The sequence below is a fragment of the Rattus rattus genome, chromosome 7 (assembly GCF_011064425.1).
Source record: "Rattus rattus isolate New Zealand chromosome 7, Rrattus_CSIRO_v1, whole genome shotgun sequence".
NCBI lineage: Eukaryota > Metazoa > Chordata > Mammalia > Rodentia > Muridae > Rattus > Rattus rattus.
In genome coordinates, this window is record NC_046160.1 from 129,399,948 (window position 1) to 129,411,222 (window position 11,275).

General features: G+C 55.4%; 2 protein-coding genes across 7 annotated transcripts in view; one reads left to right on the plus strand and one right to left on the minus strand.

Annotated features, from left to right (window-relative positions):
* Klc1 (kinesin light chain 1) overlaps positions 1 to 4,357 on the plus strand; it is a 44,725-nt gene extending 40,368 nt beyond the window's left edge. For all 6 annotated transcript variants that reach the window (XM_032908507.1, XM_032908511.1, XM_032908509.1 and 3 more), the window contains 2 exons: positions 3,667 to 3,730; positions 3,967 to 4,357. In XM_032908507.1, the coding sequence (XP_032764398.1) occupies positions 3,667 to 3,730; positions 3,967 to 3,969 (67 nt within the window). In that variant the 3' untranslated portion in view covers positions 3,970 to 4,357. The remainder of the gene's footprint in view (positions 1 to 3,666; positions 3,731 to 3,966) is intronic.
* Xrcc3 (X-ray repair cross complementing 3) lies at positions 2,131 to 10,429 on the minus strand. The gene is made up of 7 exons (XM_032908520.1): positions 10,304 to 10,429; positions 8,492 to 8,629; positions 7,233 to 7,445; positions 5,324 to 5,478; positions 2,650 to 2,862; positions 2,507 to 2,541; positions 2,131 to 2,424 (listed from the first exon to the last, which is right to left on the minus strand). The coding sequence occupies exons 1-7, from the start codon at positions 10,356 to 10,358 to the stop codon at positions 2,196 to 2,198; spliced, it is 1,038 nt and encodes a 345-aa protein (XP_032764411.1). The 5' UTR covers positions 10,359 to 10,429; the 3' UTR covers positions 2,131 to 2,195.
* Positions 10,430 to 11,275: the final 846 nt, after the last annotated feature.

Below are 11,275 nucleotides of genomic sequence, written 5' to 3' on the forward strand. Positions count from 1 at the left end.
GATTGATCACAACCAGTTACAAATTTTCTTGGCCAGGGGTGGTGGCATAACTTTAATCCCAGCACTCAGGAGGCAGAGGACGGTGGAATTCCAGGCCAGCCTGGGCTACAGAGCGAGTTCCAGGCCAGCCAGGGCTGCACAGAGAAAGCCTGTCTTAAGGTAGAGCACACGGTTCCGACTGGGGAGATGGATGAGCAGACAAAGCTCTTGTACCAGTGTGAGTTCCTCAGAACCCATGTGGGGCCTCTGGTGATCCAGGCCTGCCGGGCAGAGGCAGAATCCTGGAGCAAGTTGGCTGGCCTCGCTAGCGGACACTGCTTCAGAGGAGCGGCCTGGGGACTTGTATGTAGTCGGCACTGAGCAAGGTTCTGTTACACTTCATGTTCCCAGGAGGAAAGTGGGGCCTGGCTTTCACCATGGCCTTCGTGGCGAGGGACTCTCAGGAGTGAGATGTCGCCAACCTGCTGTGGTTACTGCTGGGAGGCTCGTGGGTGGTGGGCAATGGTGTTGGAAGCGTTCAGGTAGGAATTTTCTGGAAAGCTTCTGGAGCGGTCACGTAGAAAGCCTTGTGTGCAATCATGGCTCCATGTGTGGATCAGGAGACCTCTGCATTCACTCCGTTCTCCTTTCCTCACGGTTCCAGAGAGTGAGCCCAGGTTGCCACTGTGCTGCAAGTTCCTCTCCTCTCTGTCGTCTTGCTAGCCCGAGGAAGTCAGTGTTCACAGGCTTATGTACTGAGTAGCTGCTACGTGTGCGCTTGCAGCTCGTGTGGCCCATGGCCGTGAGCCTGGTCTCTGCCCTGCATCCGTCTGCACTCCGTCTGGAGCTGACTGTACCTGAGACGCAGGTGAGCAGGAGTCCAGGCAGCCAGCTGCTGTGCTGAATGCAGATAAGGGCGGCAGGTGCTGGAAGATACTCTCCACTTAGCAGGTGGACTGATGCTGGGGGGGACCTTCAGGGCCCCTTGACCTGGCTGGTGGATCTAGGCCCTAGGAACCTTTGGGCATGTTTTCTAAGTGCGTCTGCCTAGGAACTGTCTTCTAATTTTCAATACTGTTTCTTTAGGGGAAAAAAAAATGGAAGTGTTGATACCTTGTTACAAAAATAGTTTTATTTCCCAATACAAAACCCTGAGAAGCTGTTTTATACAAACTCCACCCGATCCCCTCGTTTATGTCAGTATCCTCAGCCTCTCAGACCCAGGTGGGGGGGGGGGAAGGGAGTGTCCCAGGTGCCTTTGGAAGGTTGATGAGCTCAGGAGAGGATGGGGCCACCCTGAAGATGTCATGGTATATACCATAAGTGGACTATTTTCGCTATTTGAGTGGGGACAGTGACAGTGTATTATGACCTGGTTTGAGGAGTCACACACTGGTGAGAGTCCACCTGGCACATTTGCTGGTGGGAGCCTGTGCTACGTGGCAGGATCTTGAAGCACAGGGCTTTGTCACCACAGCCCTGTCTTCAGAGGTCACGTTCATTGGCCCCAAGTCCACAGGGTGTTGATTCTGAGTCCAGAGCAGATCTTACAGGACGCTTGTCCGCCGCTGGCTGAGTGCACTCCATGCTGTCGGGTGCACTGTGGTGCCTTCCAGCCTAGATGCACTGCCAAGCCAGAGTTGCTGGGCACACTAGCCGGGCCGCAGTGAGGACAGACCCTGTTGTAAGTTGCCCAAAGCTGCTTAGCCCAGGCAACTGAATCAGGTCAGCACCGTTTCCCTTCCTCAGAGTATTTTCTCCACTCTGCCCCCAAATGTTGTTGTGTGTGTGTGGGGAGGGGCACGGTGGGGGGAGTACCTCTCTGCAAGTCACGTTTGGCCTGAGTGGTGTGTGTTACTGTGTGTGCGTGCATGCGTGTGTATGTATGTGTGTGTGCGTGCGTGTGTAGTGGGGGTTGGGGGGAATTAAGATCATCCTGCAGGAGAGGAGGCCCCACCAAGCTGCTGAAAGTCCCAGGCAGAGAGAAGAGCTAAGTCATTCTGGGGTCCCAGGGCTGCCAGAGCCCCTGTTGGTCGGACAGCCTATGACAGGTAGTGTGAGGCCAACCCCAAGGCTCAACAGTAGGTGAGCCCCAGGGAGGAGAGAGCAGGTACTGACTGACCGTCACCGGGAGCCAGGTCACCCGGTGCATGGACTCACAGGTTGTTGGAAGGATTCGTCAGAATCAGGGTCAGGCTCATGCACTGGCCCCACTGTTAGCAGGACTCAGTTCCTGCCATCCCTCTAACTCCTTCCCCACTGACTGTGTAGCAGCAGGAGGAGAGGGGGAGGTGGGGGGCGAAGAGTACTCGTAGAGTCCGAGCTGGGCTTCTGGGCAAGCCTGTGGTAACACTGTCCTCATGGAGCCGGTCAACCATCAGTTGCATCAGGAGCTGGTTAGCCCAGGTGATGCCAAGGGCTGGAGAGAGGCGCTCCTCCCAAGCCCTGAGACACAAAATGGGTGTTGCTGCTTGTACACAGCCCACCCCACCCCAGTGTACAGCATGGCTGAGCTGTCCATACTCACCCTGCAGACTCCTGGTCCTCCACCATTTCTGTCACCTGGAAAAAGCAAGCGAGGGTTAGCCACCTCAGGTCCTCCCTTCTACCCAGGGCTTGCTTTCCCCGTGTTCAGGGGCAGCCCTCTCCCTCCCCGCCAGCCGCACCTACCTGGTTGATGCACAGCACGGGGCTCCGGAAGGTGCTACTCAGCCTTCGAAGCGCGGCCCCCAGCGAGTGCAGGTGCTTCGCCCTGACCGCCGAGGCCTGGACATGGAACTCACAACGAAATGGGGCTGCAATGGAGTCAACCACCACCAGGCGGGCCATGCCCCTTGACAGCAGAATGGGGACCCTCTTACTCACACACTCCATCAAGGTGTCCTGTGGGGACACACATCGTGGTCTACACCGGCTACACCTGGCGAGTGGCCTCCACAACTCCCTGACTGTAGCTTTTGACACTTACTGGCTACCTCTTACCCTCCTGGGGTGAAGGCAGGCATACCTGGACTTTCACCCTGAGTCCACCACAGATACTGAGGTCACCCGGCCTAGCCACAGATCCATGGCTGACACAGTCACCTCACTAGGCTGAAGTCTAGAAAGCAGCTGCTTGGTCTCGCTTGAGTAGGATGTGTGTAGAATGTGTGTGTGCGCATGTGTGCCTTCCAGGTCCTTGTGGCGACGGGGCAGGCCAGACCTGCTGCTGGTAGGATGGAGTGTTTGTGAGTCTCTTCTGCACGGAGCAGGTACCACCCGCTGTAAAGGAGGAGTCGGAACCCGGCACCATCCACATTGGCTGCACCCTGGAGAAAATGCTAGCAGGGACAGACAAGGGATGGCACCAGGGTCATCTCTGTTGGCCACTCCAGGAGCCCTAGGCTTTCTTGGGGCCACTGTGCCCTGTTTGGCACTGGACTTGGGTGACTTAAGATGTGGTTAAGTGGCCCAGGTGACAGCGTAGGCTTGTACGGGGAGGGCAGATGGCTGCTGTCAGAGGAAGGCCTTGCTAGTGGCCACGTGACCACACTTGAGCGGTGACAAGGCCTTCAGGCAGTTTTGGCTGGTCAAGCAGGTAGCCCAGCACTGACTCACTGGCAGCTCTGAGTCCCTGCATCCAGCCAGGGGTGAAATTTAGTCTGTGCTTCTCCCTAGGGCACCCCCTTAGTCTGTGCTTCTCCCTAGGGCACCCGCAGAGCCTCTTTGTGTGGAAAACGACAGCAGCAGCCTAGAAGACGCTAGTACCAACGTGAGTGTCTGCACCTCCCTAAGCCAGGGCCTGGGCACCTCGGGGATGGCAGGAAGAGGTGGGAGGCGGCCAGGTGTGGTCCCCACTGCTCTGCTCATGTACAAGAGGGGAGGGGAGGCTCTGTGGCCTTGAGCCCCAGGGAGGCTGGCACTGACCACTCTGGTTCCTGGGCAGACCCAGGGCAGAGGAGGTAGGGCTGCTCCCAGTGGAGACCTGACCTGCACTTTCTCTTGCAGTGATCTGGGCCTCGTCTGCTTTAAACACCATGATGCTGCTGCTGACACTGGCTCCAGAGCTGGCCCTGTGAAGGCCAGGGTGGGGCTGGGAGGGCCCTCGGCTGGGAGCCTGCAGTGCTAACTTAGTTCCCGTGCCCCCGAGCTGTGGGCATATACTAACAACTGCACCACCACTAGTAGGGTCTTGGAGAGCAACTCTCAGTGAGGCTGGTGACCTGGCCCTGGCCCCTTCCTGGGAGGCCCACGGACAGGACACGTCTGGCTCCTGCTGCTTCTGCCTGGCCTCTTTGTGGCACTTCTCATGTGTTTAGTTCCGTGTCGTGTGTGATAATGTATTTTTATTGTACATTTTTTAAAATTAAAAGTTTATATGCCGTACCATCTACCGGAATGAAAGTCTGTTCATAACTATTCTTTAAAAATCAAAGCTCTTTGTTATCATCTGAGTGAGCGCATGCCATGGTGTGTAGGTCAGAGGACACACTGGGGTCAGCTGAGCCAGCTGTGGGCCTCTCAGAGCTCTTAACTCTCTGCCTAGTCATGTGACAGCCCAGACAGGCATGTTGAGGGTGCTCCTGCCCTGGTCGTTATCCACACTTAAGTTTGGGGAACTGGGTTATTCCCTTCTCCAAACTTCTGAATGACCCCTATTTTCACCCCTCCCTGCTGATGAGAGCTTTTCTACACAACCAGCTGTCCTGGGCCTGGCCCTGCTTCCTGCTGCTCGAACTGAGCCCAGCCTGGCCAGCAGCCAAGCCCCAGGCTCAGGCAGGGTCAACAGAGAACAGCAGGCAGGATGGGGTCTGTGGCGGCTTGTCAGTTCCTTGCATCCCCACCCAGAGGCACCTTTGCTGTATGTCTAGGGCCCCCCTTCCCTGCCTTTCTCCTGGGTTGATTGACCCAGTTAGATCTGTGTTTGTTGGTTCAAAGACAGGATGAATGGGCAGATTGCACAAGAATTTGACTAGTGAGGTTTTTGTTGTTTGAGACAAGGTCTCACTGTGCAGCCCTGGCTGGCCTGGAACTATGTATGTAGACCAGGCTGGCCTCAGACTAAGATTTCTCCTGTCTTTCCCTCCCAAGAGCTGAGATCAAAGGTGTCTGATCTCATTACGTCATTGCACCTAGGTCGACCAGGTTTTGCAATAAATCCCCATGTTGGAGAGTGTATTCATCAACCCACACATCCCGAATGCCTGGCCTGCAGGGACCTCAGCCACCCTGCTGTGTGTGTAGAAGGGACACTTCCATGACCGACACATCCTCTTCCTGACTTTACTCTGAGCTGAGCATGGTCTCTGCACAGGTGACACTGGCTGAAGTCACTGGGTCATTGTGTGCACAAGCAGACACTCACCACGTCAGCCACGTGCTCAATGAAGATGTGGTTGCCGAACCTGATCTTCTGTGTTACCTCCCCAGGCACATCTGTCCGCAGCTCCTGCAGCTGTTCAATGAGCTGCCACAGCCGCTTGCTGGGGAAGGCATCCTCTGTGCAGATATAGACAGCCCCTAGGAAGTCAGAGTGCCCAGTGTGCACAAGACCTGTGGCTGCACAGACCAAAAGGAGTCTTCTGCCTGTCTCTAACTTCTGCCCCTTATACGTTTCCCCCGAGAAGGGCAGCAGGTTAGACCTGAGTATCCCATCTGTGGCTACCTTGCTGGTTCCTTAGGCATGCAGGCTAGCCCTGTCCTGAGTGCACACATCCCCTGTTCCTGAATACCCTGCTATCTCATGCCTGCTCTCCAGGTCCTCGCTGGGCTGGGCAGGACAGAGGGTGGATCACCAGGGTTAAGGGACTTTGGGACATGTTCCTCAGACTCAGGACAGTTCACAGGCTCCTCCCCTCTCTGTGTGTCTACTTGATGATGCTGGTGCACAAACAGCCCTTGAGCCATATGCTGCGGGGACAAAGGCTACCCAGATCGTGCCACCGAATCGCCCTGTGTGTGGGCAGCAGGATTGTTGGAATCTACATGATTAGTTCTAGGACTCTGAGTGGAAAGAGCCCAGTGGCTTGCCCGAAACGTCAAACTGCAGAGTAAGGAAACTGCTTCATAAGACAAATACTGCCCATGCTTCAAAGGACTCAGTCAGGAAAGCAAAGGTCGGGCTGGAGAGATGGCTCAGTGGTTAAGAGCACTGGCTGCTCTTCCAGAGGTCCTGAGTTCAATTCCCAGCAACCACATGGTGGCTCACAACCATCTGTAATGGGATCTGATGCCCTCTTCTCGTGTCTGAAGACAGCTACAGTGTACTCATACAGAAAATAAATAAATCTTAAGAAAAAAGAAAGAAAGCAAAGATCATCCACAAAAGGGGAAACAGAGCCAACAATATTCTGGACTTAATGTAAATATTTAAAAGTTTCTGCTCAAACAGGGCCTCACTTCCCTGGCCCCCAGCCTGCATCAATCTTCCTGCGCCTGCGTCCTGAGGGCTGGGGTTACAGGCGTGCACCACCACAACTGGTGTGGAAGACTCGGTAGGCAAAGGGCTCTGGGTCTTACGGGGATGACCTGACAGAAGGCACGTCAGAGGCTCACAGCACATCGCTACAGACCGCTGCGATGCTGGGAACCCTGGCCCTGTACAAGGCAGTGTCAGTGAGAATGAGGGAAACTGAATGCTGTAGTAAAGCCCCAGCTGGTGCAGAACCGGGCGGAGCGCAGGATCCAGACCAGCTTCCTGGCTTGGGCACAGGACTCAAGGCGGAAATGGCAGAGACCCTGGCTTGTTTTGTTTTGTTTGAGACAGGGTTCTCTGTAACACAGCTCTGGCTGTCCCAGACTTGCTTTGTAGATCAGGCTGACCTCGAACTCAGAACCCACTTGCCTCTGTCCCCTGAGTACTGTGATTAAAGGCAGGTGCCACCACGCCTGGCTCAGTCACTGCTGGTTTTGCAGCTATGACCAGGCAGAGTCTCCCTGTAGCAGGGGCATCTACATGCTGTTCAGACTACTGGCTCTGCCCAGAAGGTAAAGACCTGGTGCTCTCTGCCCTACCTGTCTGGTTCTGAGTCTGGGTGCAGGGTGAGGTACTTCAGGGTAATTGTGTAGTAACTGTAGGACTGGCCAGTATCCCCTGCTTCCTTCTGACAGTCTAAGTGCAGCTTCACCTCCCACTTACTCTTTTGGAAGAAGAAACACAATCATGGGAAACCACCCAAGAGATAGCCACTGCCTCCCAGAGAGGAATGCAGCCCCCAGAGCAGGATGGGTCAGAGCGATACCTGTCCTACCCCTCAGGAAGGAGAGCCACTCACCGGCCTCCAGGCCTCCGTATTGCCGTGGGAACTGCACAGCCAGGCAGAGCTGTAGGGCTAGCTGGGTCTTTCCTGCTGAGCTGCGGCCAGCCAGGCCAGTGATGCCCTCCAGGGGCAGGCCTCCACCCAGGAACCGGTCCAGGACAGGGCAGCCCAGGCTCAGGCGTTGATGCTGCTCAGGGAAGCTCTCCCTCTGCTGGAACAGGTGCAGTGCTGCAGCAAGCATGAGGTCAGGCTACATCAGCAGTCTAGCCTGTGCCCCGCCCACGGCCTGCGCCCCGCCCACAGCCTGCGCCCCGCCCATGGCCTGCGCCCCGCCCATGGCCTGCACCCCGCCCACAACCTGCTAGGGCCTGTGAGCCTGAGGCCTTCAAGGAAGTGCTGACACATGCAACATGGGCAAAGGACTGGCAAAGTCATCGCGCGCGCGCACGCACGCACACACACACACACACACACACACACACACACACACACACACACACACACACACACAGAGTGCTAAGGTCAGAAGGCAGGCGGCCTGGTTGTGCAGTTGAGTGCAGTGCATATGTAAGAGTCTGTCCCTGTCACACTTCCTGGTGGGCAAAGTTGCTGAAGAAACCTGATTTAGGCTTACACATTTAATCCCAGCACTTGGGAGGCAGAGGCATCTCTCTGAGTTTGAGGCCAGCCTGAGCTACATAGAGTGCCAGAACAATCAGAAACACAGAGAGAGAGAGAGAGAGAGAGAGAGAGAGAGAGAGAGAGAGAGAGAGAGAGAGAGAGAGAGAGAAGGGGGGGGGGGGGAAGGGAGGGAGGGAGAGAGAGATAGCAGGGTACTCTCAGTGTCCGTGTGTCCGGGACAGCTTCAGCATGAAGAGGAAATGAGCATCAGTCTGTGACAGTGACAGTTCTGAGCAGTTGGAGCCTCGGATGTCAGTGAGACAAAGCCATCATGTGGAAGCCATGTACTGAAGTGGGGACTCTCACAGATGTCCCCACCATACCACTGGGACCTAACTTTGTCCTTTACTGTGAGGGTCTCCTCTGGGGGCAGGTACTCCAGGAAAACTTTGTAGAGAAGCTGAAGCCATGAGACCCTACTGCTTAGTGCTCTGCAAATATGGGCCCTTCTCTCTGGGCTCTGGGCAGGTCACTTGGGCTACCTCTTCTAGGGAGATTCATACGTGCTCAGGGGGTCATCCCCAGAGCCTGGAGCCCGTGCGTCTGCCCAGGCCCGCGCCCCCAGCTCCCCAGCCCAGGTGCCCTCCGCCCACCTGTAAGGACGCGGCTTCCCCGAAGGTGAAGAGCGGCTGCTCTCAGCAGGAGCTGCACATCGTGGCTGGGCAGGCTGGTGAGCCGCTGCAGGTCTGGGCCGGAGTAGCACAGAACCTCCTTCACTGACTTCAGTCTGCCTGAAGTCACACAGATAGACCACAGCAAGTCAGGGCACTCAGAGGTGGGGACGGAGTTGGGCCTCCAGATCTGGGACACCAGTGACGGTAACTGGATTCGCCCAGAAAATCTTGGGGAGTGGGGCTAGTGGGTGGAGAGGGAAGCGAGGGAGGGGCCTGCTGCTGCACCCTCGTGACCTGGGCCTGACTCTCCTGTCAGCAGCAGCGGGAGCCAGAGAGCGAATCCTGGGCGTTATGAGGATGTGACTATCACCCTGTCCCACCCTTGGTCCACTGTCCCAGCTACCTGGAAGGCTGAGACATGAGGGTCACTTGAACCCAGGACCCAAGGCCAGTTTAAGCTACACAGCAAGACCCTGTATTTTAAAAAGCATGACCACGGAGCTGCAGGTGTGGCCCGAGAGAGAGTGCCTGGTGACCATGCACAAAGCCCTGGAGTTGACTGACAATGACAAACAGAGAGCGGGCCAAGGGAGAATCAACTCTGAGCACCCAAGCCAGGCCAGGTAGGCAAAGAGGCTGACGGAAGGCAGAGGCAGGATCCAAGCAGGCCAGGATGGGCAGGACTGTGCCCATCGCTACGGGCAACACATGGTAACAACCAAGGGCCTGCAGCTTGGGGAGGAGGGCAAAGGAACCAATTCTGGGCTTGGATTTACTTTTTTTTTTTTTTTCCTTTTTTCTTTTTTTCAGAGCTGGGGTCCAAACCCAGGGCCTTGTGCTTGCTAGGCAAGCGCTCTACCACTGAGCTAAATCCCCAACCCCTGGATTTACTTTTTACTTCCAAACCAGTTGGCAAAAGAAAGCGTAGTGGCCGTTCCTGGATGTCAACTTGACTACAATCCAGAACTGGAGGGCTCACCCGTGATGCTGATCTTGGGGCTGGGGGGATAGATCCAGATTACCATGGGGAAATTGGATCGCCTGTCCACAATGGAGGTAAGAAGGGTTATGTCTGGAGTGCAGGAGATCCCTTAGAGCGTCTCTTGGTACTACCATGTCCTGTGATTAAAGTCAATGGGAAACTACAACAGCCTAATCCAAGCAGGAGGACAAAGGACGAAGACCCATCAGGAATGAAGGTCACTCCTCCAGGAAAAGAGTCAAGACCTGCTGAGGTGACTGCAGAGGGTGGAGGAAATACAGAACGGGTAGCAGAGAAAGGGAGTTACAAATACCAGCTAAGGCCAGGTAACCAGTTGCAGAAACGAGGATTATAAAGCGATATGAATGCTTCTGTTTTATTTTGTGAAGAGCACATTTGTCTTTCTCCCGATTTCTTTAACAGAACGTATTGGTCCCAGCACTGGAAGACGGAGGGAGGGGGAGCTCTGTGAGTTCAAGGCCAGGCTGGTCTACACAGTGACTCCCAGGTCAGCCAGGGCCACACAGTGAGACCCTGATGCAATTGAAAAGAAGGAAAAAAAAAAGAGAAAGAAAAACACTGCAGACATATCAAGCCAGTTCACACAGTGGCAGGAAGGACGCTGTGAACATGAGGCCTGGGCAGTTAGCCCTCAGCAGTCACAGCCCTCCAGGGGCTCACGGGCAAAGGTGCCCCTTCTGAGACTGAAAAGGAGAGAAGGCGCTGGTTGGAGGTGGCCCACGGAGCACCACAGCTTGTTTCACACAAAGTGCACGTGTACTGTTGCTCACTCCCCACAGCATACATACCCCTTTTAATCGCAGCAGTAATTCTGGGGTTTAGGTCCAGCTGATCCAAGTCCATTTCCTCCGTGGGTCCACCATGAGCACGCAGAGCTTACACAGCAATGGTGACAAACTCCCACGCGCTCGCTGCCAACTCAGACTGCCTGTGGGAGGGAGAACATGGGAAAGCGACACAGGCACACAGGGCGATCTGAAATGGTTGGGTGTCCCACTGAGCGCCAAGGACAGGTGTCTCCGTCTTGGGAACACTGTCCGTGAAAGCTGAGGAAGATGCTTCTGATTGCACCATCCACTGAAGAAGGACTAGGCAGCCTGGAAGCCCAGGCTCGTTCCAGATGTTGGTACAGAACTCATTCAGCGGCCCCTAACATGCTGAAGGTGCCAGTGCCTGAGGCTCAGCTGCGAGTGGAAGAAGAAATTTAGCTGCCCCTTACGACTCCCATTTAACTTCCTGGGGCATAGATGGGTCTCGATCATCATTCCCTGACTTTTTGTGTGTTTGGCATTTTGAAGGATGGTGGGGGAAATGGAACCTCATCAGAGAAGGACAGAAGAGGCAGGGCTGCAGCTCACCTCATCAGAAAGCATGGAGAAACCTCCCCTCCCCCGGAAAGGGAGCTGAGGAGGACAGCACCAGGCCTCTTCTCCGCCCACCTTGTCTATGTTAGAGCCAGTACGGTCGGTGTGAGGGAAGACGTGTTCTACAATCACGTCCATCTTATACGTGGCTTCAAATGACAGTGCCAAGAAACACTAAGGATGGGGGTGGGGTGGCTCAGGCTAGCAGTGCCAAGAGTGAGGAGACTGGACCTGAGATCTGGTGCTGGGCAGGTATGGTGGGCTGCCAGTAATCCCAGCACTCAGAAGACAGAGACGGGTTTCTCAGAGCAGGCTGTGACAGAGAGTGAGCAAAGCTCCTGGGTAGTTGATTTGGCCAATTACCCAAAGAAGAAGAGGTGCGCGCGGTGGCTCACA

What these genes read in the sequence shown, in the direction of transcription:
- Xrcc3 (XM_032908520.1), bottom strand. Translation starts at nt 10,358, where the DNA reads ATGGACTTGGATCAGCTGGACCTAAACCCCAGAATTACTGCTGCGATT. An exon ending in TTGAGCACGTGGCTGACGTG is followed by an intron (nt 2,863 to 5,323) that starts GTGAGTGTCTGC and finishes GTGTCCCCACAG; the next exon opens with GACACCTTGATGGAGTGTGT. An exon ending in CCGTGCTGTGCATCAACCAG is followed by an intron (nt 2,542 to 2,649) that starts GTAGGTGCGGCT and finishes TGCTTTTTCCAG; the next exon opens with GTGACAGAAATGGTGGAGGA.